At 40.9% G+C, this 27685-nt stretch overlaps 1 protein-coding gene, 1 long non-coding RNA gene and 1 pseudogene across 11 annotated transcripts; 2 read left to right on the top strand and 1 right to left on the bottom strand.

Annotated features, from left to right (window-relative positions):
* Positions 1 to 2265: 2265 nt before the first annotated feature.
* On the top strand, positions 2266 to 4024 carry LOC123777642 (large ribosomal subunit protein eL15 pseudogene; annotated as a pseudogene).
* Positions 4025 to 6832: 2808 nt separating this feature from the next.
* LOC123777536 (uncharacterized) lies at positions 6833 to 17092 on the bottom strand. 10 transcript variants are annotated; one of them, XM_087867302.1, is made up of 7 exons: positions 17058 to 17092; positions 16702 to 16812; positions 13588 to 14414; positions 12829 to 12955; positions 12294 to 12380; positions 9069 to 9151; positions 6833 to 8415 (listed from the first exon to the last, which is right to left on the bottom strand). In XM_087867302.1, the coding sequence occupies exons 3-7, from the start codon at positions 13618 to 13620 to the stop codon at positions 7432 to 7434; spliced, it is 1314 nt and encodes a 437-aa protein (XP_087723428.1). In that variant the 5' UTR covers positions 13621 to 14414; positions 16702 to 16812; positions 17058 to 17092; the 3' UTR covers positions 6833 to 7431. The 10 variants fall into 10 exon arrangements, 9 of the variants coding, with proteins under 9 accessions (XP_087723428.1, XP_087723433.1, XP_087723426.1 ...); XM_087867307.1 differs by having other exon boundaries at positions 13588 to 13676; XM_087867300.1 differs by having other exon boundaries at positions 13588 to 13676; positions 16654 to 16777; positions 17058 to 17076.
* Positions 17093 to 17134: 42 nt separating this feature from the next.
* LOC148108990 (uncharacterized) lies at positions 17135 to 19793 on the top strand. Its single transcript, XR_015726719.1, has 2 exons — positions 17135 to 17304; positions 18697 to 19793. It is a non-coding gene; the product is annotated as an uncharacterized LOC148108990 (long non-coding RNA).
* The last annotated feature ends 7892 nt before the right edge of the window (positions 19794 to 27685 follow it).

Here is a 27685-nt window from a genome sequence, read left to right as displayed (position 1 = left end):
CCCACCGAGCATGGAGCCCAATGCGGGGCTCAATCCTAGGACCCCGGGATCATGACCTGAGTTGAAGGCAGACGCTTAACTGACTGAGCCACCCAGGTGCCCCAGGACTATGGGAAATTTAGGTAAGGCTACAGTTTAAGTAAGGCACACATCTTTATCCTCTATTTTATTTTTAATTACTTTTTTTTTCAAAGTAGGCGCCATGCCCAGCATGGAACCCAATGCAGGGCTTGAACTCACGACCCTGAGATCAAGTGTCATATGCTCAACCAACTAAGCCACCCAGGCACCCCTATTTTTAATTACTTTTTAAAGATTATAGAGGATATCATGTTTAAATTTGGTGTGATCCCCAGGTGTAACTATATTTGAGACACAGTATTGATTAAGCCTATGAAGCTTTTTCAATTAGTGCATTTTAGCAAACGTTAACGCAGAAGTTACGTTGAAGACACAAACGCACAAAAGCCAATCACTGTCCCTTTTTTTCTTCCATAATTTTTGAGCATATAAATGTTATCACATAGCTTTATACATATGATTATTACAAGTTTAGTTATGTAAGTTTTTGGGATATGAAATTTTAACATACAAATTTTGGAATTCTAGTTTGGATCTAATTATGGATCTTTATTATATAATTTCAGTTCTATATTAAAATATTATGTATACTTTTTTTTTAATTTAGCTACCTTTCATTTTCTCTCCCTGCATCTAGGGATTTCTTGTTTTTAAATCAGTAAGTAATGTAAGAGCAGCACTATGGTTTCTATAACTGACATTTGCTGGGTACATAAAATTTAAAGTTCTCTTTTTGGGGAGGGAGTGCTTCCCAAAAAAGCCACAGCCCTTATTTTTATTTATTTATTTATTTATTTATTTATTTATTTATTTATCTCTGAGTGCTTCCCAAAAAAGCCACAGCCCTTATTTTATTTATTTATTTATTTATTTATTTATTTATTAGTCTCCTGTCTGACCTCGATTATGTTTCCCTTAAAAAAAAAAAAAAATCATTTACCTGATAAGCTCCTGGTGGTCCCAAGTGGCCCCTCCTGTGAGCATCACCTTCTCTTTCTAGGGGATCCCTATCAACGTTAGAGGGGCTGAGGTTTAAATCCAAGAGAAAAACAGTGGCAGCATCCTGTTTTTGTGATAATTTGATTTTCAGGAGGATGCTTTTAGCAGGCTGATAGGCACCAGCACTCACGAGTGCCCAAGTGTCACCCAAGACTGACAACCTCATAGGAGCTGAGAAACCTCCTCAAAGGTGTTAGGGAAGCAAAAACAAAATGTTCCTTCCTTCTTTCCCTTTTCATTAGACATGGGGCCACCAGTCTCCATGGATGGGATCTTCTTCATCCCACTAGGTCAGAGAACAAAGCAGCAAAGCAAGCATCAACAAAGGGATTTGCCTTTAAAGCAGCATTTAAATTTCTGGAAGCCAGGATTACCCATAGGATGGACCCCCCCCCCAACTGATGACTGAGAGGGGCCTGTCCAAATTTCAAATCAAATGGATGAGTTTTTCCCAAGGGTCACAATTTTCCAAGGAACATTCAATGACAGTTTTTAATGGCATTGGAACTGGCCTGTCAGTGGAACACATACTCACCCCAGACTCATTTGTCCATCAAAGTAGATTTCTCACAAAGAAGGAACAGCACCTGGGACTAAAAGCTTGGCTCCTGAGCCGTCCATGGTGGCTCTTGGTGGTGCTCTACGGTGTTGGCAGGCCAGTGGACCAGTCTTAGCACCCTCACAGCAGTCTTGAGGATAACCATTCTGTGCTTCCCGCTTTCCAGGAAGCTTCCACTGTGCCTCTTTTAGTAAATGCCAGTTATCCCTGGATGCGTCCCTGACTTCCCATCCAGTAGAACACTTCCTTAATAAAATGTCGACTGGGGACCTCTCATACACCCAATCATAGTAACTATACAAAGCTAGAATCTGGGGTCCATCTCTTACCAGTTTAGATTGGAAAAGCCCAGAAGAACGTGCAGACACTGCACAAGGCAACACTGGTCAAAGTGCAGGTGCACCAGGAGCCGGCAGTACTCTCAGGCAGGGCTTGCTGTGTGGTACAGACAGTGAGCAAGCCCAGAGCTGTCCAGAGGCATGCCCCCCACCCCCAAAGAGAGTCACCCTGTGCCAACTGATTTGTGCTGGGGTCCTAAATTAGAAAGGTGACTGGATAACACAGACAGGTTAATGCCATTTGAGGTTGATTACCTACAGTTCCAAGAGAACGGGGCACACCAGGTAATGCAGGATCAACAGGGAAGCACCAGGTCAGTCAGGAGGCAGAAAACAGGAGTGAGGGGAAAGCATAGGTCAGAGCTGTGTTGGGGTTTTTTCAGGAAAGGCAAGGCAGAACTGGGAATAGCTAAATATTGTGGAGCTTGAATAATTCCCGTGGGCTCTGGATCACAGCAGTTGTCCATTACCTAGCCCTAGGTTGATTTAGGGCAGGAGAAATACTGGATTATTGTGTGAGAGTTAAGATAAAGGAGGTGGTTGGAATAGGGCTCTGGAGTGGTTGGTTTGCATATGAAAGGTGAGCTTCCAAAGAAGTTATTTACTATCTTTAAGAATTAGCTAGTCCAGGGGCACCTGGGTGGCTCAGTGGATTAAGTGGCTGCCTTCAGCTCAGGTCATGATGCCAGGGTCCTGGGATCAAGCCCACATTGGGCTCCCTGGGGGAGCCTGCTTCTCCCTCTCCCTGCCGCTCCCCCTCTGTGTGCTGTCAAATAAATAAATAAAATCCTAAAAAAAAAAAATTAGCTAGTCCTTTGGAGGCAGCCATCGGCTGAAAGGCAAGCCAAGAGGGGCACTTACAAGTACATCTAGGAGCTATGGAGGAGGAAGCAGTCCAACCTAATGCACTTTCTTCTCAGGGGGCACTGCTGGCAGTACCGCCAGTCTCTGCACCTCACAGGGCCCTCCGCCCAACCCAGCCTGATAAAGTGAGCAGACTAGGGTACAAGGCCAAGCAAGTTTATGACATATATTGGATTCGTGTGTGATGTAGTGACCACAAATACCCAGTTCCTAAAGGGGCAACCTATGGCGAGCCTGTCCGTCATGGTGTTAGCCAGCAAACTTTGCCCAATACCTTCAGTCTGTTGCAGAGAAGCAAGCTGGACACCACTGGGGCTCTGAGAGTCTTGAATTTTACTGGGATGGTGAAGATTCCACATACAAATTCTTTGAGGTTATCCTCATTGATCCATTCCATAAAGCGATCAGAAGAAATCTGACACCCAGTGGATCACTAAACCGGTCCACAAGCACAGGGAGGTGGGAGAGCTGACATCGGCAGGCTGCAAGAGCCGTGGTCTTGGAAAGAGTCACAAGTTCCGCCACATTATTAGTGGTTCTCACCAGGCAGAACGGAGAGGACACAATATTCTCCAGCTCCACTGTTACCGCTAATGTAAGTAATGTCTGTAAAATCCTTACCTATTAAACAATTTAGGTTTAAAAAAAAAAAAAAAGCTAGTCCTGGGAGGGGCAGTCTCTCCAGGCAGCAAGACCCTAAAGATGTTAAAGCTATATAATACATAAAAAATTAAAAGCATGATTAATACAATGGTTAAGCCAACATCCACACACAATGGTTTCCTCTTGGATGGAAGGTGATTCGAGATGGAAGAGATTCACATGGGTAAGGTAAACTTCCATTTCTTTATCTGGAAGGTGGATACCTATGGACACACTATTTTGTAGTTTCTTAGCAGCACTTACGCATTTTCACACTATTTTCTGTATGTATGCTAGAATTATAAAATTTAAGAATGGGAGGAATAAAGGGACACCTGGGTGGCTCAGTCAGTTAAGCATCTGACTTCTGCTCAGATCATGATCTCAGGTCCTGGGACCAAGCCCTGTGTTGGGCTCTGCACTCAGCAAGGAGTCTGCTTGTCCCTCTCCCTCTCCCCCACTCAAGCTCTGTCTCTCTCAAATACATTTTTAAGAATGGAAAAAAAAAAATCACCGAACAGCATTAAAATAATGTAACAGAGGTGGGGTGCCTGGCTGGCTCAGTCAGGAGAGCATGCAACTCTTGATCTTAGGGTCTTGAGTTTGAGCCCCACGTTGGGGAGTAGAGTTTACTTTTAAAAAAAAAGGAGGAGGAGGAGGGCGCCTCGGTGGCTCAGCCCGTTAAACATCTGCGTTCAGCTCAGGTCATGATCTCAGGGTCCTGGGATGGAGCCCTGTGTTGGGCTCTCTGCTCAGTGGGGAGTCTGCTTCTCCCTCTCCCTCTCCCTCTGTGCTCGCTCTCAAATAAATAAATAAAAGCTTTAAAAAAAAAGAAAAGAAAAGAAAAAGGAGGTGGTAAAGCAGAAGAGTCAGAGAGACAGTAGTGTGAGATGGACTGACATTGCTGGCCTTCGAGAAGGAAAAAAGATCCAGGAGAAAAGGAAAGCAGAAGGGCATCCTAGAAGCTGGAAAAAGGAAGCGGATTCATCCCTAGAGCCTCCCAGGGAGTCCTACAGTCCTAGTAACATCTTGATTTTAGTTCACTGAAACTCTTTTCAGAGTTCTGAACTCCAAAACTGCAAGGTAGTAAAATGTTAGCTGTCTTACGACCCTGTCCGGTGGTTTGTTACAGCAGCAAGAGTAAACTAGTAACAACGTGAAGCTGGAATCTTCAGGTACAGATTGTGAGGGCAAAGAGAAGCAGCTGTCTTTATTTAGGATAGAACAGCTAGGGTAGACTAGGATGGACAATTCCTCAGAAATCTATTCCAAGACCTTGGCACACCCTGTTCTATAAAGCCAACTTTTGAAAAAGGTCCCCAGTGACTTTTACGGTTAAATCCCATCCTCATTCAACTCACCCAAATCAGCATTTGGTATAGTTGATCGGTCACTGCTCCTGGCCTTGGATTCATGGACACCAGTGTAATTCTATTCCTATTTCATGGGCCACTATTCTCCGTTCGTTCGTTATTTCCTCTCATGACTCCCAACTGCCAAAGTTGAGTCCCAGGGCTTGCCGATCCTCAGGCGAAATTATCTAATTGAGTGGTTTTAAGTGCCACCTATACACTGATGATTCTGAAATAGAAGTGCTCAGCCTAATAAGCTTGTTCTTGTGTCCCAGAAAGTCTACACAGAAGCCGTGTGGTGCACTATGAGCGGAAAGCATCTGTTTTTCAGCCATAACCTATTTGCCTGTAGTTTTTGTCCTCATAGCACACGATGTGTAAGAGCAATCCTTGAAGAGAAAAAGCCGTTGGAGACTGTCCCTTTTGACAGCTTTCCCAGAATCCACACTGACGACTTCTGCCTACTTCTTGTTAGCCAGGGCTGTGAAATATGACCTTCCCACGAACCCAAGGAGACCTGAGAAGTAGGAACGATTTTTTTTTTAAATTATGTGCCTGGAGATAATCTGGATTCTATGTGTAAAGGACAAGGCATATTGAGATGACTAAATACTACTTGCCCTACAGAGCCAGAATTTTCCTATCATCAAATATCAAGAGCCCCATTTTATAACCCACTTGCAAATACACTAGAAAGCAGTACCTAAAAACATAATAAAATGCTCTTACACTGCAAGGCACCTGGGTGGCTCAGTCAGTCCAGTGTCCAACTCTTGGTTTCAGCTCAGGTCATGATCTCATGGGTCGTGAGATCAAGCTCTGCACTGGAGTCTGCTTGAAAGATTCTCTCCCTCCATCCCTCCCCCAGCTCACACACACACACTCTCTCAAAATAAGTTTGTTTTTTTTTTTAAATGCTCTTACAGGGGCACCTGGGTGGCTCAGTTGGCTAAGTGTCTGCCTTCAGCTCAGGTCATGATCCCAGGGTCCTGGGATCGAACCCCACATCGGGCTCCCTGCTCCACGGGGAGCCTGCTTCTCCCTCTCCCTCTCCCTGCTGCTTCCCCTGCCTGTGCCCTGTCAAATAATTAAAATCTTTTTAAAAATGCTCTTACATTGCCAAATAAAGTTCCAAATATCTCATATAATTCAATGAAGACATATATATATGGGGAAGTCTTTAGATCTGAACCATAATGAAAACACCATTACATGAAATGAGTATAATACTGCAGAAATTTTACTTAGAGTATCTTTAAAAGCAACTCAAACTTTGTAATACAAAACCACCACAGCAAACCACAGTGCCAGGTGCTTTCCTCGAGAACAAGACACACAGGAAGGCGACTGCATTTATGTCATTTATTTCCTACGACCTCCAGCAAGAGTTCTCTTGCGTACTGTCGGTGAAGAGCAGTACCTGAAAGCTTCCCCCAGTTCCTCTCATTCACACTTCATTCCTCCAGTGAGTATTTTGTGAGTCCCTTAAGGGATGTGTATTTACCAAAAATCATCCCCATGTTTTTATATTCATTCAGCTTCTTTCCAGCATGAAGCAGATGAAGCTGTAGAGTAAGACGGGTAAGATGGATACACCATTTCCCATGTTCCTACAACCACTGTCTCTCCAGTGTGGATTATTTTTACTAAAGGTCAAAAGCCAAAAAATAAACACACACACGCACACACACACGCGCGAAGTCATTCTCATGATTTCTAACATTCATAGCATTTTCTCCCTTTGTGAGATTACCAAAGAATGTTAACACACAGGGCCAAGTTTTCCCACAGACTTTACCATCATAGGGTTTCTCTTCACTGTGTTGTGACTTACTCATTAACACCTAAAAATTTTCAACATTTCTCATATTCCTGAGTCTCCTTGCATACGAAGCAATCAAGAATTTCTAAAAGCTTTCCTGAAGCTTTCCCATGTTTCTTACATGCCTAGAAATCTCTCCACTGTTTTTTTAAAATGTTGAGTTCTTAAAAGATACAAAAAAAAAAAAAAAAAAAAAAAACAACTGTAGGTCTTCCTGGGTCCTTTACATTTGTGGGGTTTTATACCAGTACGAAGTCTCATGTGGATATTAAGGCCTGGGCATTAAGATTTTACTGCATCCCCTACATACAGGTGATTTATCCCTCGTGTGAGTTTTCATGTTCTGTCACAGCATGTGGTCATATTTTAAGGCTGTATCTCATTCTGACCTTCACATCACTTTTATAGCAATTTCTTACTTATAAGTAATCTCTATGCCCAACGTGGGGCTCAGACTCACAACCCTGAGATCAAGAGTTGCCTGCTCTACCAACTGAGCCAGCCAGGCGCCCCTGACTTTTACAGGAATGTTAGATGTGTAAAATTCATGTAAGAGCAACAACAAAAAGGCTCTTCCACATACCTTATAACTGGAAGGTTCTCTCAAATGTGAGTTCTTACACATTCTGTAAAGTATGGACAATTACTGCTCTCCCACAGACATTATATGAATGGGAATTCTGCCCCAGGAAGTTCCTATCATGTAAGGATGAAAAATGAGTAAAGCTTTCCCACACATTATTTACTTTCATAAGGTACTTTATCCAGATGAGTTTAGATGTGACTACTAAGGCCTGAAGAACATTTACAGGTTTTTTCACATGCCTTAGTTCTTAAATGTTTAGCAAGTGCCGAAGATTGAGTGAAGGCTTTCCCACATTCCTTACATTCATATGGTTTCTCTCCAGTGTGAGTTCGCATGTGAATATTAAGGCACGTGGAGTACCTAAAGGCTTTCCCACATTCTTTACATTTGTACGGCTTTTCTCCAGTATGCGTTCGCATGTGCATACTAAGATTTGTAGAACGAGCAAAAGCTTTCCCACATTCTTTACACGCATAGGCCTTCTCCCCAGTGTGAGTTCTTAAATGTGTGGTAAGGCCTGAAGACTGAGTGAAAGCTTTCCCACATTGCTTGCATTCGTATGGCTTCTCTCCAGTGTGTGTCCTTACATGCTGATTCAGCATTGAAGAATTATTAAAGGCTTTCCCACATTCCTTACACACATAGGGTTTCTCTCCAGTGTGTGTTCGCACGTGTAAGACAAGTCCAGAGGAACGAGTGAAAGTTTTCCCACACTCCTTACATAAATACGGCTTTTCTCCACTGTGAATTCTCACATGTTTTGTAAGGTATGAAGAGTGAATAAAAGCTTTTCCACATTCCTTACATTCATATGGTTTTTCTCCAGTATGAATTCTCATGTGTAAAATAAGTCCTGTGGATCGAGTAAAGGCTTTCCCACATTCCACGCATATATAGGGCTTTTGTCCACTGTGAATTCTTCTATGATCGGTAAGGTATGAGGCATGAGTGAAGGCTTTCCCACATTCTTTACATGCATATGATTTTTCTCCAGTGTGGGGTCTCACGTGTACCTTAAGGGATGACTGATTAACAAAAGTTCTCTGACAGTCTTTGCATTCACACGCTTTCCCTCGTGTCTGAGTTTTCTTGTGCCCAGTAAGATCTGAAAGCTGACCAAAGGCTTTATCATGTTGAACATTCTCAGAAGTTTTCTCCTGAACAGGGATTTCCTTGAGCAAAGTACAAATGAAGTTCTTTTTAAAGGCTTTTCCATTCTGATTACCCTTAGAAGTTTTCTGTCTACTGTGAGTCATAAATGAGTACCCACTAAACGCTCTTCCACACAACTTAGAGCCATACTGTTTTGCTCCAGCGTTGCTTCTCTCCCGTTAATTAAGGTTTAAATAATAAGTAAAGACTTCTGCACCCTCACTATAAGAATTTCTCCCTCATCACAACTTTAATGCATTGGAAACATCATCATAATTGAAGTGTTTTTTCCATTTCAGTGTATGGAGTTCCTGCCCTGTTTTTGAGTTATTTTAAGTTGAATAAACAGACTCTGAAGCTAGGACCCTGAATTATACTCTACTTTCACAGAGTATCTCCTGGTAATTATTCATACTAAATCATTTCAAACCTAAATTATTCCGACTAAATCCCAGTACATCAAGCACTGGACATCTGAGTTATATTATGTAGGCCTCTGAGGAGAAACGGGTTTGAAGTAGGTTTAGAGTGCTCCTCAAATTCTTGATATTCAAAGAATCTCTTCACAGATTCTGCTTTCTTTGGGTAAATGACATTTACTTCATATCATTCGCATAGATTTTGTACTTCTGGTCCAGGTGTGGAAGAAAGGAATTACTTTTGGAGAGCTTACCAACTGTATTCCATTTGATGTTTTTTCCAAAGAAATATCTTGAAGGGGTGTGGAACCTTTGGTTTTGAGCTGCAAATCCAATTCTGAAAAAAGGTAGACAAATTTAGTTTTGGGGAAAAATCCTGGGATAAAGTGGTGTAAAAGCATACAGCATAGAGAACGACACCACAAACTACAGTGAAGTAGGGAACGCCAGGACTCCTTCCCACCGGAAAACTAACGAGCTTACAAAAACTATCCAAATCAACTATTACAGAACTTTGGAATCTAGCCAAAAACTTAACAACCGCCAACGGAACACTTCGAAGGAAGCAGCAGCTATAGTTCACCAAGAGTGCGCCGAGGCATTTTAATTACACACCTGCCATCCCCACTCTGCAGATCAGCTGCAGCCACGCACACAGCAGGATGCATCCCCGAGCAAGTTACAAGCGCTGAGAGGAGCACTGTGGACTCCGTTAAAGAACTGCCACTGTGTGTTTCCATCGGTCTGGCAGCTTCCTCGAGTATCACTGCTGCAACGCTGTGCCGTTATCTCACCCAACTCCAGAGAGTTCCCAGGAGCAAGGCGGCATCTCAGACAACGACTGATGAAAGTGTCTAAAGGCAAAGTATCGTCTACAGCAGTCCAAGGAAAGGGAAAGCACTGGCAACAAACAAAAGACAGCCTGAAAAGCCTTAGAAGGAACAGACTGGGAATGTCGATATGTACATAAATAAAAGCTCGAGTGTTTACCAGGGAATTAAGAAGTCCACAAGCACACCCAGGGCTGGATGCATGCTCAGAAAGGCTGGAGAGGACCCAAAGCTTTCACCTCTGGCTGACCTTCAGCCAGGAACGGAAGGCTACGGAAGAGCTGTAGATGGCCTAGCTAAACACTGACAGGGGCCCAACACATAGCCAATCAACGAAAACCAAAAGAATATTTTTGGTTTTCTTTTCTTGGCTCCAGGTATTTAAGGAATTTCTGTCACTCTAAGGTGACCACTGAACTAACAGAAAGATTTCAGGGACTGCACTAAAAAGAAAGCAGAATATACAAAAACAATTTATAAATGCCACTAAACAAACACCAACAATACACAACAAGCAGCAATAACAAACCCAGGGAGGGGGTGAATCAGATTCTCAAATCGCCACATTATGATGCCTAAAATTTACATTTCCAACTAACACATATGAGGTATGCAAAGGAACAATAAAAAAATTAATACAAATTGTTCCTGAAAGCCAAGGCATCAGACTTACTAATAAGTTTAAGACAATCTGTTTCAACATACCCAAAAAGCTAACGGAAACCATGGACAGAGAACTAAAGGAAATTAGAAGAATTATGTCTCACTTAAGAGATTGTGAAATAAGAGACAGAAATTACAAAACAGAACCAAATAAAATTCTGGAGCCAAGGGGCACCTGGATGGCTCAGTCAGTTAAGTGTCTGCCTTCAGCTCAGGTCATGGTCCCAGGGTCCTGGGATCAAGCCCCCACATCAGGCTCCCTGCTTTTGCTGTCTCTGTCAAGTAAATAAATAGAATCTTTTTTTTACAAAATTCTGGAGCCATAAAGTACAATATCAGAAATGTGTGGTACAGGCCAAAGGACAGACATATACACGAATAGAAGAGAGAATCCAGAAAAAAACCCACACATCTAGAAGCAATATATTCTCAACAATTGCGCCATGACCATTCAATGGGGAAAGAATGGTCTCTTCAACACAGTCCTAGGATAACTGGATATTTCTATGCAAAGGAATCAAACTGGACCCCTACTTCACACCATATACACAAATTCACTCAAAACAGATCAAAAACCTAATGTAAAGGCTAAACCCATAAATGTCTTAGAAGAAAACAAGGGGGTAAATCTTCAGAACCTTGGATTTGACGGTGTCCAATCTTTCTTTCTTAGATATGACATCAAAAGCACCAAAGAGAACAAAGATAAACTGGACCCCACCGCAATGAAAAATGTACATCAAAGAACACTATCAAAAAAGTGAAAGGATAACCCCCAAAATGGGAGAAAATATCTGCAAATCATCCACGTGACACGGGTCCACTATTAGAGTACAGAAAGAACTCCTATGCTTCAACAACAACAAAACAAACAACCCAAGGTAAAAAAATGGGCAAAGAACTTGAATTGGCATTTCTCCAAAGACATAGAAATGGTCAAAAAGCATACAAAAAGATGCCCAACACCATTTGTTTTAGGGACATGCAAATCAAAACCACAGTAAGATACTACATTACTGCTGGGATGGTCGCTATTAAAAAAAAAAAAGGAAAGGGGCGAGGGAGGAAGAAAGGAGAAGTGATGAAAAGGATGTGCAGGGAATGGAATATGCTGGAGGGAATGGAATATGGTACAGCCTCTACGTAAAACAGGTTGGTAATCCTTAACAAGTTAAACATAAAATGACCATATGCCCCCACAATTCTATTTCTAAGTAAGTCACAGTCATGAAATTGAATTCTATACAGAATTCTTATCTGTATAGAATCTATACAGATTCCATCTGATATGTACAGAATAGGCAAACCTGTAGATTTGAAAGTAGATTAGTGGTTGCAGGGAGTGGGGGTAGAGCTGAGGGGAGGCTGACTGCTTAATGGTTAAAGGTTTTCCTTTTCAAGTGATGAAAATATTTTGGAACTCAAAAGAGCTGATGGTAGCACAACACTGTGAATGTACTCAATACCAATAAATCACATTCACTAAAATGGCTAATTTTTGTGTATTCTACCTTTAAAAAAAATATGGCACATACGTATGTCTAAATATGCATGAGACAAGACAAAAGGTTGAGACAAAAGGGAAGTTGGACAACACAGGAGTTTGGCAATGATAAGGGTATGGTGTCAAAATTGTAGGCAATTAACAAAGCTTAATACTCTGGAAAACTAAGGCTGACAGTAAACAAAATACACTGATAGAATCAGGAAAACAAGACAGCATATACTGTAAAATAAGCTATCTGAAAAATAATGAAATTTTCAATTGAGTCAGACACATCTTTCTGGGAGAATAGAAAAAGGTTGAGATCAATGGAAATTTAAAGGTAAAGGGAGTTGAAGGTTCCTAATAAGCAAACTGAGAAACCGAATGGCTTCAGCCTTCTCAGAATATACCTTTGAAAGTTTGCCAAGTGGCATTTCCAAACGTACTGCACCTTTCCCAGGCTAGCATCGTTCGCCCCAAAACCATATTCATGAACTTACCCTGCAGAATTCCTCTCCCTCCTGTCCTCAGCTCTTCTGCTCCTCCCACTGGAGAGTTGAGATCAGGTCCGCATGATTCGTATCCTGCTTACGGAAAAACATATAAAGAGGACCTTGCAAGACATGAAACGTGGCTCTTTGATTGGAACCAACACTTTAGCTTCAGGGTTTCTGTAGAGGGTGAAGTCTCACTTTACAAACAGCAAAATAATCAACAAAAATTTAAATCGATGCAATAAAACTATTCTAAAAGGACAAAACTGTAAGTACATTCTTTCTGTGCCCTCAAATGACTAGAGAGCTCTAAGACCTGAAAATCATGTCCAGCATCTACATACATTTAAAGTCCTAAGGTTTTCAGTCCCTAGAAGGAATAAAGTCATTTATTCTCACAGGGAATCCTCTAGACAGTAAGGCCCCTGAGGCCAGGGATTATGTCTGTCTTGTTTACCACCGTATTCCCATTTGACAGCAAAGATACTTAAGAAACATTCATTTCATAAAGGGCTCAGTGAAGAAATGATGCCAGCCTTACCTAGTATAATGAGATTCTGGTAGTTCTCCAACATCACATCTCTGTAGAGATCTCTCTGTGTTTGATCCAACAAAGTCCACTCCTCCTGGGTAAAGTTCACAGCCACATCCTCGAAGGTCACTAAGTGCTAAACCATCAAATACATGCTGGCTTCAGCTAACCATCATCTTCTCTGAGGGTCTCAGGAAGATGCATGAGGGACTGAGGAAGGTAGACCAGAAGCCTACAATACTCCTGGGCCCTGACCTCTTCTCTAGCTACAGATCCTGCCTGGTGATCACAGCCAGTCACATGGACTTACCAGCATCACTGACATGTGACTAAATTTATGTTACCACAACTTGACTGTGGGCTCTTCTTGCTTTATTCGTCCTCTACTTATAAGCTGTAGTTAGCACTGAACACAGTGCAACACTGTAAAATCTACTAACAGATGAATTATTTCCGTAGTAACACACACATTCCATGAGATTAGATACCTTCATATCACTCCTCGGTATCTATCGTAACACTTAGCAAAACGATAAGCCAACAAGCAAGACTGAGGATCAGAAAGAATTAATGAATACTGAGATAAAAGAATCATACCCAGTGTAATCCCTATATATTCTGAGATGGCATGAGTCCTGAAGAAATTGACCTGAGACTCATTGCTTAAGCAGGGTCATTAATCGCTGTAAGAAGCCTGGGGACATTACAAGGAGATACGGCCACCTGACAAATAAGCCTATTCTGAAGAAAGGTCAGCTTTCCACTTACCTGAGAAGGATCCATCAGTAACCCAGCCACCATCCTTGCCTCCTCAATTTTCCGCTCATGAAGACAGAAAGGGTCCCAAGAAAGATGACCTCAGAAAGAAGAATGCCATGAACTCTGAAGCCAATCCAATTCCAGTAATCACATGCCTCTAAGCTATTCCACACCATGCATGGAACGTACCACAAATGCACTAATTCCATAAACTGGCAAAGTACTCTGAGTTACCTGGAGCAAGAAAATGGTTTTCTGGATCTTGCTATGCATGAGGAACAGGTTAAATATTCCATCTTAGAGTTACTCAAATTACAGTACAGAGAGGCAGAGCTGTTTGACACAACAGAATTCATGAATATGTTACCCCCTCAAGAAGCACACACACCTTTTTGCCTCCCAAATCCCAGGAACCTGACTTAGACAAGCTCGGCTCATTTCAGTAGCTCTTATATGGCCCATTGTACGATCACTCAGCCACTGAGCACTGGATCTGCCATTTGTGAAGGAACTATATGAAAAGAAGCATCAACAAGAACTCACCACACACCTGATTCACATCAAGGGCTGCCATCCTGTGAATAGGATAGTGAGAGTTTCCAGAATATTCCCCATTTCTTGCTAAGAAGACCACTTCAGAGAAGCTTTTGAGTTTAAATTAAGAGCTTGACCTCAGGGGCAGCTGGGTGGCTCAGTCGTTAAGCGTCTGCCTTCAGCTCAGGGCGTGATCCCGGTGTTCTGGGATCAAGCCCCACATCGGGCTCCTCTGCTGGGAGCCTGCTTCTTCCTCTCCCACTCCCCCTGCTTGTGTTCCCTCTCTCGCTGGCTGTCTCTCTCTGTCAAATAAATAAATAAAATCTTTAAAAAAAAAAAAAGAGCTTGATCTCAATTTCTCTTTGAACACTGGAGTGTCTGGGTAACTGGTTCACAATATCCATCATTAAGCAACAGACATTTTCCCTCAATCATCAGACATCACTCCTTAGCCACCTCTGTGTAGATGAAACATGTGACAGCATTAAAAACTCGAACATCCTACCATGCAAATATTAATACCAACCTCTATTTACTGAGCACTCTTAGTAGTTCTACATATACAAACTCCTCTAGTTGCCCTAATAACCCTCCAGATTGGGTATTAATAACTATCATTTAATAACTGAGAAAATGGAGGTTCACACAGTATTAATAACTGTCTCAAATCACCCGTTTGGAAAGGTAAGCCAGGCAGACACATACTGGTATGGCAAGAGCCTTATCTCCTGTGGTGGCTGTTATTCCTGACATGACCAGAATTCATCCACATCCTCTGCTAGGCATAATGGAGATGAGAAATACAAAAGGTTTTATGAAAGGAGAAGTCGCTCTGAGCCCCCTGCTGGAGCTTGCTTGGATTGAAACCTTTGCCTCCTGCTGTCTCTTATTCCTTCATTCAGTCAGCAAATACTTAGTAAGGGCCTTCCTTCTGCCAGGCCAGCTACTAAGCAATGAGGATGGAACAGTTCTTAGGTATCTCACAGTTCAATCGGGCAATGCAGGTAATAAACAGATAACTGATTATCAGTGGTGATGAGCGGTATAAAGAATCAATCCCATTAAAGTATAAGGAGTACTGCACATACGCAAATACGTTCCTGATGCAGACACAAGGCTAGCTAAAGGCAGGATAAAGACAGAATAGGGAAATACTCACTTCAGAGGACTGTGGTAATTGATACCTCACTTACTTAAAAAGTAGTGTTCAAATTTTGACCCAAAGACATCCACACTGGAAATATCTAATTTTAGAAAAACTCAAAATACATTTCTCATGTTAGCTACTGCAACAGCATCTGAATCGTGTCGTCATTTTTATTTTAATGTTGAAACTGAAGGCTTTCCATATTCTCTCACAGTTAACCACAAAGACTAGTCTACAAATATACCGTGTATCTTTTCACCTTTTTAAATTACTGATTAGTTCTACTTTTTTCCATCATTAATTTTTATTCATCCTTTCAGTATATTTTCTTTTACTTCTACATTTCTTGCTCAACCTTATGAAGTAGCATGCTTAGTTCCATTTCTCGAACTTCTTTTATTAAATTACAGCATACATACAACTAAGGGAGGCAATCATGAATAAAAATTTCAATGAGGTATTAAGAAACGAACAGCTCCATATAACCATCATTCAGGCTGAGAAATAGAATATATCCAAATCAAGCACCTCAGACGTATTCCCTGTCTCCTTTCCAAATCACTCACTCCATGCTTCCCAACTGCAACCACTATCCGGACATTTAACACTCTATATTCTGCCTGTTTTTGAGTTTTAAAGAAAGAGTATCAAACAGCACGCATTCTTTTATGTCTGGCTTCTTTCATTCGGCATTATGTTTGCGACGTTCATCCAAGTTGTTGCATCTGGGCTCCTTCGTTTTGCTAAACAGTATGCCACAAAAAATCTATGCCACAGTTCATCCACTCGTCCCTTGATTCACTTTGGGTTATTTCCAATTTAGGGATATTTCAAATAATGATGTTACAAATAGTGTGCCTGTTCATAAACGTCACAGTGGACATGTGTGTGTATTACTGGTGTGTAAGTTAGTTGATACACTTTAAAAATGTGTTTCCACTAGCAGTGTAAGCACATCTCAACCCACACTTGGCACCGTCACTCTTTTTAGTTTTACCTGTAGACATTGTGTGTGCAGTAGTATTACGCTGAGGTTTTTATCTGCAAACCTCCGGTTGCTAATGATATAAAGCACCTTTTCATATATTTGTTGTCCATTTGCATTTTTTTCTTTTATTGAAGAGCCTATCCAAACCTCTTACTCATTTCTCACTTTGGGTATTAATTTGTAGGAGTTATTACGTAACTCCTTTGTCGTTACATGTGAGGCAATTAACCAAGTACTAAAGGTCGAATATCATGCCTGCAAATTATTCTAATCTCCTTACTTTCAAAGAGCTCATCATAAACATTTCACTATACACATGGACAGAGATGTAGAAAGAGATACACTACGCATGCAAAATACTAACGGTCAATGTGCAACAAGGTAACAACCCGAATAATTCATCAACCTTCAATAACGGCTGCCCACAGCCAGAGCATTTCCGTCCAATGCTCACCAGAGCGGCCCGCAATCACCAGGTCAGTGAGAAGAGGGCACTGCGGCCGTTTTCCACCACTGCGTACACGTTTCTCCTCTGGAGAAAGAGCAGTGTTTGTTCCGGCAGCTTCTGAAGAGAGGCACACACCGGACTGAGAAAAGACCCTGCCTCCACCGGGGCCCCTGAGCCACAGCCCCAACCCCCACCCGCGCGGGCGGAGCCGACAGAGGCTCTCGGAGGGACCGGGGCGTCCGCAGTTCCTCCGGCGCAGTGTACCGGCGGGGAGGAGGCGCCGCGATCCCCGACCAGCCCGGGAAGTTCGAAACCCCCGGGGCTGAGCGCCGGGCTGAAGGCCAACGGGGTGCAAAACCTACCTCCCACGCAGGGCGGAGCGGGAAGTGAGCTGTTATCCGACGAGCACTTCCGCTTCCGGTTTCCGCCACGAGGTCAGCGTAAGGGGCGGAGGCTCAGGAGCATCTAGGTCAGGTTGCGGGTGGCCGCCGCTTTTTCCAGACCTCCGGGGAGGAGGTTCCACCTGCATCCGCAGCAGGCTTTCCTCACCAACCGGGCCGGAGAGCCGAGCGGAGCGCAGGGGACCGAGTTGGAAGAGGGACAGACGCGGTGAGCGGGGTTTGCCTCCGGGTTCCGGGACAAGGAAGCTCAGCAAGTGCTTTTCTACAGGTCTTTCTCCTTGTTGGTTCCGCTGCACGTAGCACCATGCATATTTATAAAGATAATCCTGCTAGTCCCTAAAATGAACTCCTCGCTCATTCAGTCCTCTTTTTGGATCTTTAGTCTTGTTTGGTATAGAATTCTCATTGCACATAACGAGCCCATTTAAAATGCACCATACAGTGGCTTTTAGTATAGTCAGAGCTGTGTATCCATCACCACAATCCATTTTAGTACGTTTTCATAATCACAAAAGGAAACCCAGTACCCTCTTGGCTATAAAATCCACCTCACCCCAAGCCCAAGGCAACAACTAATCTACTTTTTGTCTCTAGGAATTTACCTAGTCTCACATTTCATGTAAACAAAATATTACAACATGTGGTCTTTGTGTCTGGCTGCTTTGACTTACATAACGTTTTCAAGGTTCACCCATGTTGTAGCATGTACCAGTACTTCATTTCTTTTTCTTACTGAATGAAATTCCACTGTATGGGTGTATCACAATTTATCCATTCATTCGTTGATGGACATTGGGTTACTTCCCCTTTTTTTGACTATTATAAATAATATGGGATATTTTTTGAACAGTGATCAGAGGAAAATTCATATTCTTAAATGTTTTTATCCTGAAAAATGAGATAATAATATATATCAAGCTAAAAACAAAAAAACGTAGAAATAGAATATCATTGCAAACCACCATAGAAAGTTATATAGGAACTTAACACTACAGAAGAGCTTCAAGCCTACATGGATTGGTTTTTGGCTGAGTGGGGGTGGTAACAGCTTTACTGAGACATAATTCACATACAGTTCCCCCATTTAAAGTGTACATTCAGTGGTTATTATATTCATAGAGTTGTGAAACCATTACCGCAATCAGTTTTAGAACAATTGTACCACCCCCACTCCCCATCCCACCCCAACCCTAAGCAGCTAATAATCTATTGTCTCTGTAGATTTGCCTATTCTGACAATTTCATGTAAGTTTAAACAAAAGTATTATGTGGTCTTTTGTGACTGCTTTCTTTCACATAGCATAAACTTTTCAAGGTTAATCTATATTGTAGCACTTATCAGTACTCTATTCTTTTTTTAAGTTTCTTTAAGTAATCTCTACACCCAATGTGGAGCTCAAAACTCACGACCCTAAGATCAAGAGTTGCATGCTCTTCTGAGCCAGCCAGATGCCCTAGTATAATATTCTTTTTAATTGATGAATAATATTCCTATCAGTTGGTGGACATATGGGTTGTTTTCGGTCTTTGGCCATTGTGAATAATGCTATGAAATACTGTCGTACAAGTTTTTATGTGGACATGTTTTCATTTCTTTTAGATACATGCCTGGGACTGGAACGGCTGGGTCATATTGTAACACTATGTTTAAGCTTTAAAGGAACTTCCTGTTTTCCAAAGTGGCTGTACCACTTTACAATCTCACCTGCAATGTCTGAGGGTTCCAATTTCTCCTCAACCTTTACAATATTTAGTGTTGTTTGGTTTTGTTTTTTTAAAACTATTGTAGCCATCCTGGTTGATGTGAAGTAGTATTTCATTGTAGTTTTCATTTTAATTTCCCTGATGACTAGTGGGTATTGAGTATCTTTGCATGTACTTATTGGCCATTTTTGTCTTATTGGGAGAATTGTCCATTCAAATCCTTGACTGTTTTAATTGTGTTATTTACCATTTTATTATTGGACTCCAAGAGTTCTTTATGTATTCAAGATGTCAGCCCCTTTTCAGATACAGACTTTCCCAATATTCTCTCCCAATTCTCTTTTCACTTCTTTATGGTATCCTCTGAAGTATAAAACAATTAGATTTTGGTGAAGTTTCAACTTGTCTATTTTTTTCTTCATTTGCTTATGCTTTTAGTGTGAAATTTAAGAACCACTGTCAAATCCAAGATCACTGAAGATTTACCACTATGTTTTCTCCTAAGAGTTTTATGCTTTTAGCTCTTACATTTAGTTCTTTGATCCACTTTGAGTAATTTTCAAATATGGTGTGAGGTAGACATACAGCTTCATTCTTTGGTGTACAGATATACAGTTGTCCCAGCACCATTTGTTGAAAAGACTATTTGTTCCCCTACTAAATTGTTTTGGCACCCTCGCCGAGCATCACTGGACCATAATTGTGAGCCCAGGTGTTTTAGTTAGGAGAACTATACCTTCAAAGTTCAGATACTTGTACTACTCTATAAGTTGTTTAAGACCAATGAGAATGGGGGCGCCTAGGTGGCTCAGTCGTTAAGCGTCTGCCTTCGGCTCAGGGCGTGATCCCAGCGTTCTGGAATTGAGCCCCACATCAGGCTCCTCGGATGGGAGCCTGCTTCTTCCTCTCCCACTCCCCCTGCTTGTGTTCCCTCTCTCGCTGGTTGTCTCTCTGTCAAATAAATAAATAAAATCTTAAAAAAAAAAAAAAAAAGACCAATGAGAATGAAGAAAAACTTCCTAATTCCTTTTATGAAGATAACATTCATTTAAAACCAATAGAATACAAAAATAGAAAATTACAAAGCCATATAACTTATGATTATTGATTCAAATGAGCTATGTTAAATATTAGCAAAAAGAATATGAAACCACAAGGGTGGCTGGGTGGTGCAGTCTTTTAAGCATCTGATTCTTGGTTTTGGCTCAGGTCATGATCTCAGGGTCGTGGGATCAAGCCCCACATTGGGCTCTGGGCTAAGCTCGGAGTCTGCTTAAGATTCTCTCTCCCTCTCGCTCTGCCCCCCCCAAAATGAATAAATCTTTAAAATATATATATATATGAGGGAGGCCTGGGTGGTTCACCCAGTTGCGCATCTGCCTTCGGCTCAGGTCATGATCTCAGGGTCCTGGGATCAAGCCCCACGTCAGGCTCCCTGCTCTCTCTCTGCTGCTCCCCTTACTTGTGCTCTCTCTCTCAAATGAATAAATAAAATCTTTTAAAAAAGAATATGAAACCACATTAAGAAAATAATAACCTTGAGCAAGTGGAATTTACTCCAGAAGCTCAAGGTTTGTTTAGTTATTAGGAAATCTATTAAATAATATACCATATCAATACAAGAAAACAAGTCATATGATTATCTCCATAGATGCCAATGAAGCCTTTGACAATCAATACCCATTACTGATAAAAGCAATCAAAAAATAGAAATTGATGAATATCTTAAGATAATTGCCTATATCGGGGCGCCTGGGTGGCTCAGTTGGCTAAGTGTCTGACTCTTGATTTTGGCTCAGGTCATGATTTCAGGGTTGTGGGATCAAGCCCTGCGTTGGGCTCCATGCTCCACCTGGAGTCGGCTTGAGATTCTGTCTCTCCCTCTCTCTCTGTCCTTTCCCTGCTCATGCTCTAAATAAATAAATAAATAAATAAATAAATAAATAAATAAAATCTTTTTAAAAAAGATGATTGCCTATATTTATAGCTCTGTGTGTGTATATACATGTGTGTCTGGGTGTGTACTGTTGGTTTTGGTTAATGCATTTAGATAAGAGAAACTAATAAGAAACACAATAATTGCAAAAGAAGGGGCGCCTGGGTGGCACGGCGGTTAAGCGTCTGCCTTCGGCTCAGGGCGTGATCCCGGCGTTATGGGATCAAGCCCCACATCAGGCTCTTCCACTATGAGCTTGCTTCTTCCTCTCCCACTCCCCCTGCTTGTGTTCCCTCTCTTGCTGGCTGTCTCTATCTCTGTCAAATAAATAAATAAAATCTTAAAAAATAAAAAAAGAATTGCAAAAGAAGTAAAACCATCTCTTTTTACAGATGCTGTACTATACAAGGAAAGCTCTAGAGAATTAATGGTAAAATTAGTGGTAAACAATAAAGAATTTAGCAGGATATAAAAATTGCCGTCTAGAAATCAAAGCCTTCATTTACTCAACCAATAACCAGTAAGGTAGAGAAAACCTCATCTATAATAGAAAAAAAAAAACCTTTGGATTAAACTTAACAAGCAATGTATAAAACCCATCTAAGGAACTTTTAAAATACTCCTGAAAGACACAAATAGACTTGAACAAAAGGAAAAACATTCCTCATTTTTGATAAAAATGCTTAACATCATAAAGATATCAATTCTCCCCAGGCTAATTCAGAAATGTAACATAATTCTAATAAAAATGCCAACAAGCTGGGGCACCTGGGTGGCGCAGTTGTTAAGCATCTGCCTTCAGCTCAGGGCGTGATCCCGGCGTTATGGGATCAAGCCCCACATCAGGCTCCTCTGCTATGAGCCTGCTTCTTCCTCTCCCACTCCCCCTGCTTGTGTTCCCTCTCTCACTGGCTGTCTCTCTCTGTCAAATAAATAAATAAAATCTTTTTTTAAAAATGCCAACAAGCTTTTTTTAAATGGAGTTAGGCAGGGGCACCTAGGTGGCTTAGTATGTTGAGTGGCCTCTCTTGATTTTGGCTCAGGTCATGATCTCAGGGTCCTGGGATTATGCCCTGCATTGGTCTCCCTGTTCAGTGGGGAGTCTGCTTAAGGATTCTCTTTCTCCCTTTCTCTCTTTCCCCCACTCATGCACCCTCTCTATCTAAAATACATACATAATCTTTTTAAAAAATAAAAATAAAATGGAGTTAGGCAAATTGATACTAACGTTTATATGGAAGAACAAACATGTTGTCAGAGAAAACACTGGAAAAACAAGTGATGATGCCCTACTGACATTAAAACATACTATAAAGCCACTATAATTAAAACAGTGGTATTGGCACATGAATAGGAAACAAATTTAATTCAATGGAATATCTAGAAATAAACACCAAAACATGAAAAATTTAGTTCATAACGGGTATTTCAGATCACCAGGACAAAAATGAACTGTTTAATGAGTGGTGCTAAGATAAAATTACATATATACTTCACACCACTCACAAAACTAAACTTCAAATGGATCAGGGATGTGTGTGTGTGTGTGTGTGTGTGTGTGTGTGTGTGTGTGTGTGTGTGTGTGTGTTTGTTCGCACGCGCGCGCGTGCTGTGGTGGCGAGCCATAGACCTATGTAGGCTATTCAAATTATTTCTGGGATGATTCAGGAAAAAGAAATATCGTGAGGTGGCGATAGCACGCCAAAGCTTTATTGCGGCAAAACTTTGACAGGTTTTCACGTGGGGAAAGACCCTCACGGTATGAAAAAAGACAGAAGCTATAGCATGAAAGCTACTACTCAGAAGGGGGAGTAGGCAAACTCCTACTACGGGAGGTGGTCACAGAGGGGGTTTATGTGTCTAGGGTATGTTATTCAGCAGCTAGTGCGGAGTCTCTGGGTCACAAAGCTCTGAAGGCAGGAGCAGCTTGGGGTCTTTATAGCCCCAGGATTTATTTTATCTACACCTATTGGATTTGGTCATAATTTTGTGGCATATACTAAGCATGCAGGCTCTAAATGGCTAAAAAGTCTCCTTGTTTGAACTATGTTTAAAACAACAGAATGTGTAAAAATTTGCATTTGGCACCGGTGGACTACTGTGATTAATGCTGCTGTGAACACTGCTGTGCAAATATCTGTTCAATCCCTGACTTCAGTTCCTTTAGAAATATACCCAGAAGTGGAATTGCTGGATCATATGGTTAATTCTCTGTGTAATTATTTGAGGAACGTCCAAGCTGTTTCCACAGCAGTTGCACCATTTTCAATTTTTTTTTGACAGCAGCCACTCTCATGGGAGTGAAGTGGTATCTCATTGTGGTTTTCATTTGCATTTCCCTAGTGATTGCTGATGTTAAACATCTTTTCATGTACTTATTGGCTACCTGTATATCTTCTTTGGAGAAATGTCTATTTAAGTCCTTTCCCCATTTTTGAATTGGATGGTTGTTTTTTGTTGTTGAGTGGTAGGAGTTCTTTATAGATTCTGGATGTTAGCCCTTTATCAGATATATGATTTGCAAATATTTCTCCCATTCTGCGGGCTGTCTTTTCACTTTCTTGTTATTGTCCTTTGACGCACAAAAGTTTGTGACTTTGATGAAATTCAATTTATCTATTTTTTTGTTGCTGCTGCCGGTCCTTTTGATGCCTTATCGAAGAAATCATTGCCAAATCCAATGTTGTGAAGCTCTTATCACATGTTTTCTTCTAGGAGTTTCATAGTTTTAGCTCTTAAACTTAGGTTTTTTATTCATTTTGAGTTAATTTCTGTATATGGTAGTAGGTAGGGGTCCAAATTCATGCTTATGCATTTGAAAATCCTGTTGTCCCACCACCATCTTTTGAAGAGATTATTCTTCCCCCATCAAATGGACTTGGCACCCTCATCAACAATCCATTTGACAAGTTAAAAATAGAGCTACCCTACAATCCAGCAATCACACTTCTAGGTATTTACACAAAAGACATAAAAATACTGATTTGAAGGGACACATGCACCCCGATGTATATAGCAGTAGTATTATCAACAATAGCCAAATTGTGGAAAGAGCTCAGATGTCTATTGACTGATGAATGGATGAAGAAGATATATATAAAATATATTACTCAGCCATAAAAAAAGAAACTATATATAATGGAATATTACTCAGCCATCAAAAAGAAATCACATAGTGGAATATTACTCAGCCATCAAAATGAAAACCTGCCATTTGCAACAACATAGATGGAGCTTGAGTGTATTATGCTAATAAGTGAAATAAGTCAGTCAGAGGAAGACAAATACCATATGATTTCACTCACATGCGGAATTTAAGAAACGAAACAGATGAACATAGTGGGGGAAAGGGAGAAGCAAACCATAAACAGACTCTTAACTAGAGAACAAACTGGGGGTTGCTTGAGGGGAGGTGGGCAGGGGGATGGATTACATGGGTGATAGGTATTAAGGAAGGCATTTGTGATGAGCTCCGTGTTGTACGTAAATGATGAATCACTACTCTTGAAACTAATATTATGCTATATGTTAACTAACTGGAATTTGAATAAAAACTTGAAACTACAAAAAAAAAAATCCATTTGCCACACGTGCATGGGTATATTCTGACCTCTCAATTCTATTGCATTGGTCTCTATGTCCAAACACACCAATGTTTTAACCTGCTTTTAATTTCTGCATGTTGATGCTTTAACAGCTACAAAATAGTTACTAGCTGTTAGCTGTTCCCAAGTAAACCCTGGCTCACCCAAAAACATCTGGAGACTTTAGACAGCCCCAAACCATAATCTCTAACAGTCACAGTTAATATCAATTTCATGGAGGAACCACTTTCAAATATAGCTGGCCGATCTTATGCCTGCTTATTCAGCCTTGCTCATTCTATTTCAAAACCCAAGTTTGGCTGCCCATTGCTTGAAAGGCCAATACTCAAGAGATAAGTTTTGATGGAAAGAAATAGGAGCTTTATTCAGAAGATTGGTCACCTGGGAAGAAGGCAGACTGTTGTCCAAAGGCCAACTCCAAGGTTTCTGCCTGGCCCCGGAGTTTTTAAAGGTGTTTATGGAAGTTAGTCAGTAAAAAGAGTGTAGTGGTCCATAACATTTCTTGATTACACACAGACTCGATGGCACCAGCTACAGACATTATCTTGGTGCTTGAAGGTTGTAAAAGGGGGTCTGGTTTCTGTTTTAGGACGTGCAGAAGTGCTTTGTTCTTTTCTAGGCAAGAATGTTTGATCTACAGATATACAAAGAAAGGTTAGTTAATCAAATGCATGGGCTAGGGATGCTTGCTAAAGCCTAAAGAAGGGCCGAGGTGGCTTCACTTCCTTCCCATGGATACCATAATACAGGTGTTTACCCAGGTGTTCCATTCCCTTCCTCTGCCTTGTGACCAACCCTAATATTTACATTAAGTGGCCCCGTATGGAGTACTGTTTTCCCCGGGAACTGTGAATATAACATTAAGTTTAAAACTCTGTTACTCTCTCAGTCTGCATCTGGCTACACTATACCTCACCCTTCAAGGTAATATGGTTAAAACATCTGGACACTGAGCAGGATTGTTTGGCTTCAAATGAGAAAGAAATGCCACTAGACTGCTGTTGGCTTACTAAAGGGATTCATTAGATGGCAGAGGAGGGCTGGAAGACACCATTGCCTGCTGGTATGATTGAACTTTGACCTTTGCTGCTGTGTTCTGTTTGTTTGACTGGTATAGGGAAAATGCTGGCCTCATAACAAGAAATTGAAAGTGTCCCCTCTTCTTTAATTTTTTGGAAGTTTGAGGACTAGTGTTAATTCTTTATTTTTTTTTTTTAATTTAAACTCTGCCCAATGTGGGGCTTGAACTCACGACCCTGAGATCAAGCATTGCATGCTCTACCAATTGAGCCAGCCAGGCACCCCTAATTCTTCTGTAAATGATTGGTAGAATTCACCTGTGAAACCATCTGGTCATGGGCTTTCCTTTGCTGGGAGGTGTTTGCTTCTTGGTTCAATTTCTCATTCATTACTAGTCTGTTCACAATTTCTATTTCTTCATGATTCAGTCTTTGTAGGTTGTATGTTTCTAAGAATTTAACCTTTTCTTCTAGGTTGTCCAATTTATTGGCATATAATTTTTCATATTAATCTCTTCCAGCCTTTGTATTTCTGTGATGTCACTTGTAATGTCTCCTCTTTCATTTATAATTTTATTTATTTGAATCCTGTCTCTTTTTCTTGGTAAGCCTAGCTAAAGACTTGTCAATTTTGTTTATCTTTTAAAAAAAAACTCTTATTTTCATTGATCTTTTCTATTGTTTTCCTTTTCTTTATTTCATTTATGTCTGCTCTGATTTTTGTTATCTCCTTCCTTCTACTAACTTTGGGCTTAGTTTGTTCCTCCTTACATAGTACCTTGAGATGTAAAGTAATATTGTTGATTTGAGGTCTTTCTTTTTTTCTTAATGTAGGCATTTATTGCTATAAAATTCCCTCTTATACCCGCATTTGCTTCATCCCATAAGTTTTGGCGGGCTGTGTTTTCATTTTTGTTTCAAGATATTTTTTATATATGGTAAAGCTAGGGTTTGTTATTACCAGGTTATACTTCTGGCTGCAATATAAATTGCTATTTTTTGGAGGCAATTCAAATAAGAAAATCCTAAACTGTGAATATCTTTGGCCCAGCAACGGCACTTTTTAGGTATTTATCTTATGGGAAAAATACAATAGATATGTAAAAAATTTAACTACAAGAATGTTCAATATATTTCCTTGGTGAAATTGAAAAAGAAAAACAAAGCTGGGGGCATCACGTTGCCTGATTTCAAGCTATACTACAAAGCTGTGATCACCAAGACAGCATGGTACTGGCACAAAAACAGACACATAGACCAATGGAACAGAATAGAGACTCCAGAAATGGACCCTCAACTCTATGGTCAACTAATCTTTGACAAAGCAGGAAAAAACATCCAGTGGAAAAAAGACAGTCTCCTCAATAAATGGTGCTGGGAAAATTGGACAGCTCTATGCAAAAGAATGAAACTTGCCCACTCTCTCACACCATACACAACGATAAACTGCAAATGGATGAAAGACCTCGATGAGAGACAGGAATCCATCAAAATCATAGAGGAGAACATAGGCTGTAATCTCTTCAACATCGTCCACAGCAACTTCTTTCATGACATGTCTCCAAAGACAAGAGAAACAAAAGAAAAAATGAACTTGTGGGACTTCATCAAGATCACAAGCTTCTGCACAGCAAAGGAAACAGTCATCAAAACAAAGAGGCAACCCACAGAATGGGAGAAGATATTTGCAAATGACACTACAGATAAAAGACTGGTATCCAAGATCTACAAAGAACTTCTCAAACTCAATACCCAAGAAATAAATAATCAAATAAAAAAATGGGCAGAAGATATGAACTGACACTTTTCCAATGAAGACATACAAATGGCTAACAGACACATGAAAAAATTGTTCAAAATTATTAGCCATCAGGGAGATTCAAATCAAAACGACATTGAGATACCACCTTACGCCAGTTAGAATGGCAAAAATTGACAAGGCAAGAAACAACGAATGTTGGAGAGGATGTGGAGAAAGGGGATCCCTCCTACATTGTTGGTGGAAATGCAAGTTGGTACAGCCACTTTGGAAAACAGTGTGGAGGTCCCTCAAAAAGTTAAAAATAGAGCTACCCTATGATCCAGCCATTGCACTACTGGGTATTTGCCCCAAAGATACAGCTGTAGTGAAGAGAACAGTCATATGCACCCCAATGTTCATAGCAGCATTGTCCACAATAGCTAAACTGTGGAAGGAGCCGAGATCCCCTTCAACAGATGACTGGATGAAGAAGACATGGCCCATATATACAATGGAATATTACTCAGCCATCAGAAAAAACGATTACCCAACATTTGCAGCAACATGTATGGGACTGGAGAAGA

Source organism: Ursus americanus, chromosome 14, assembly GCF_024610735.1.
Source record: "Ursus americanus isolate L20-20 chromosome 14, mUrsAme1.1.p, whole genome shotgun sequence".
NCBI lineage: Eukaryota > Metazoa > Chordata > Mammalia > Carnivora > Ursidae > Ursus > Ursus americanus.
This window is presented reverse-complemented; position numbering and strand designations above follow the sequence as displayed.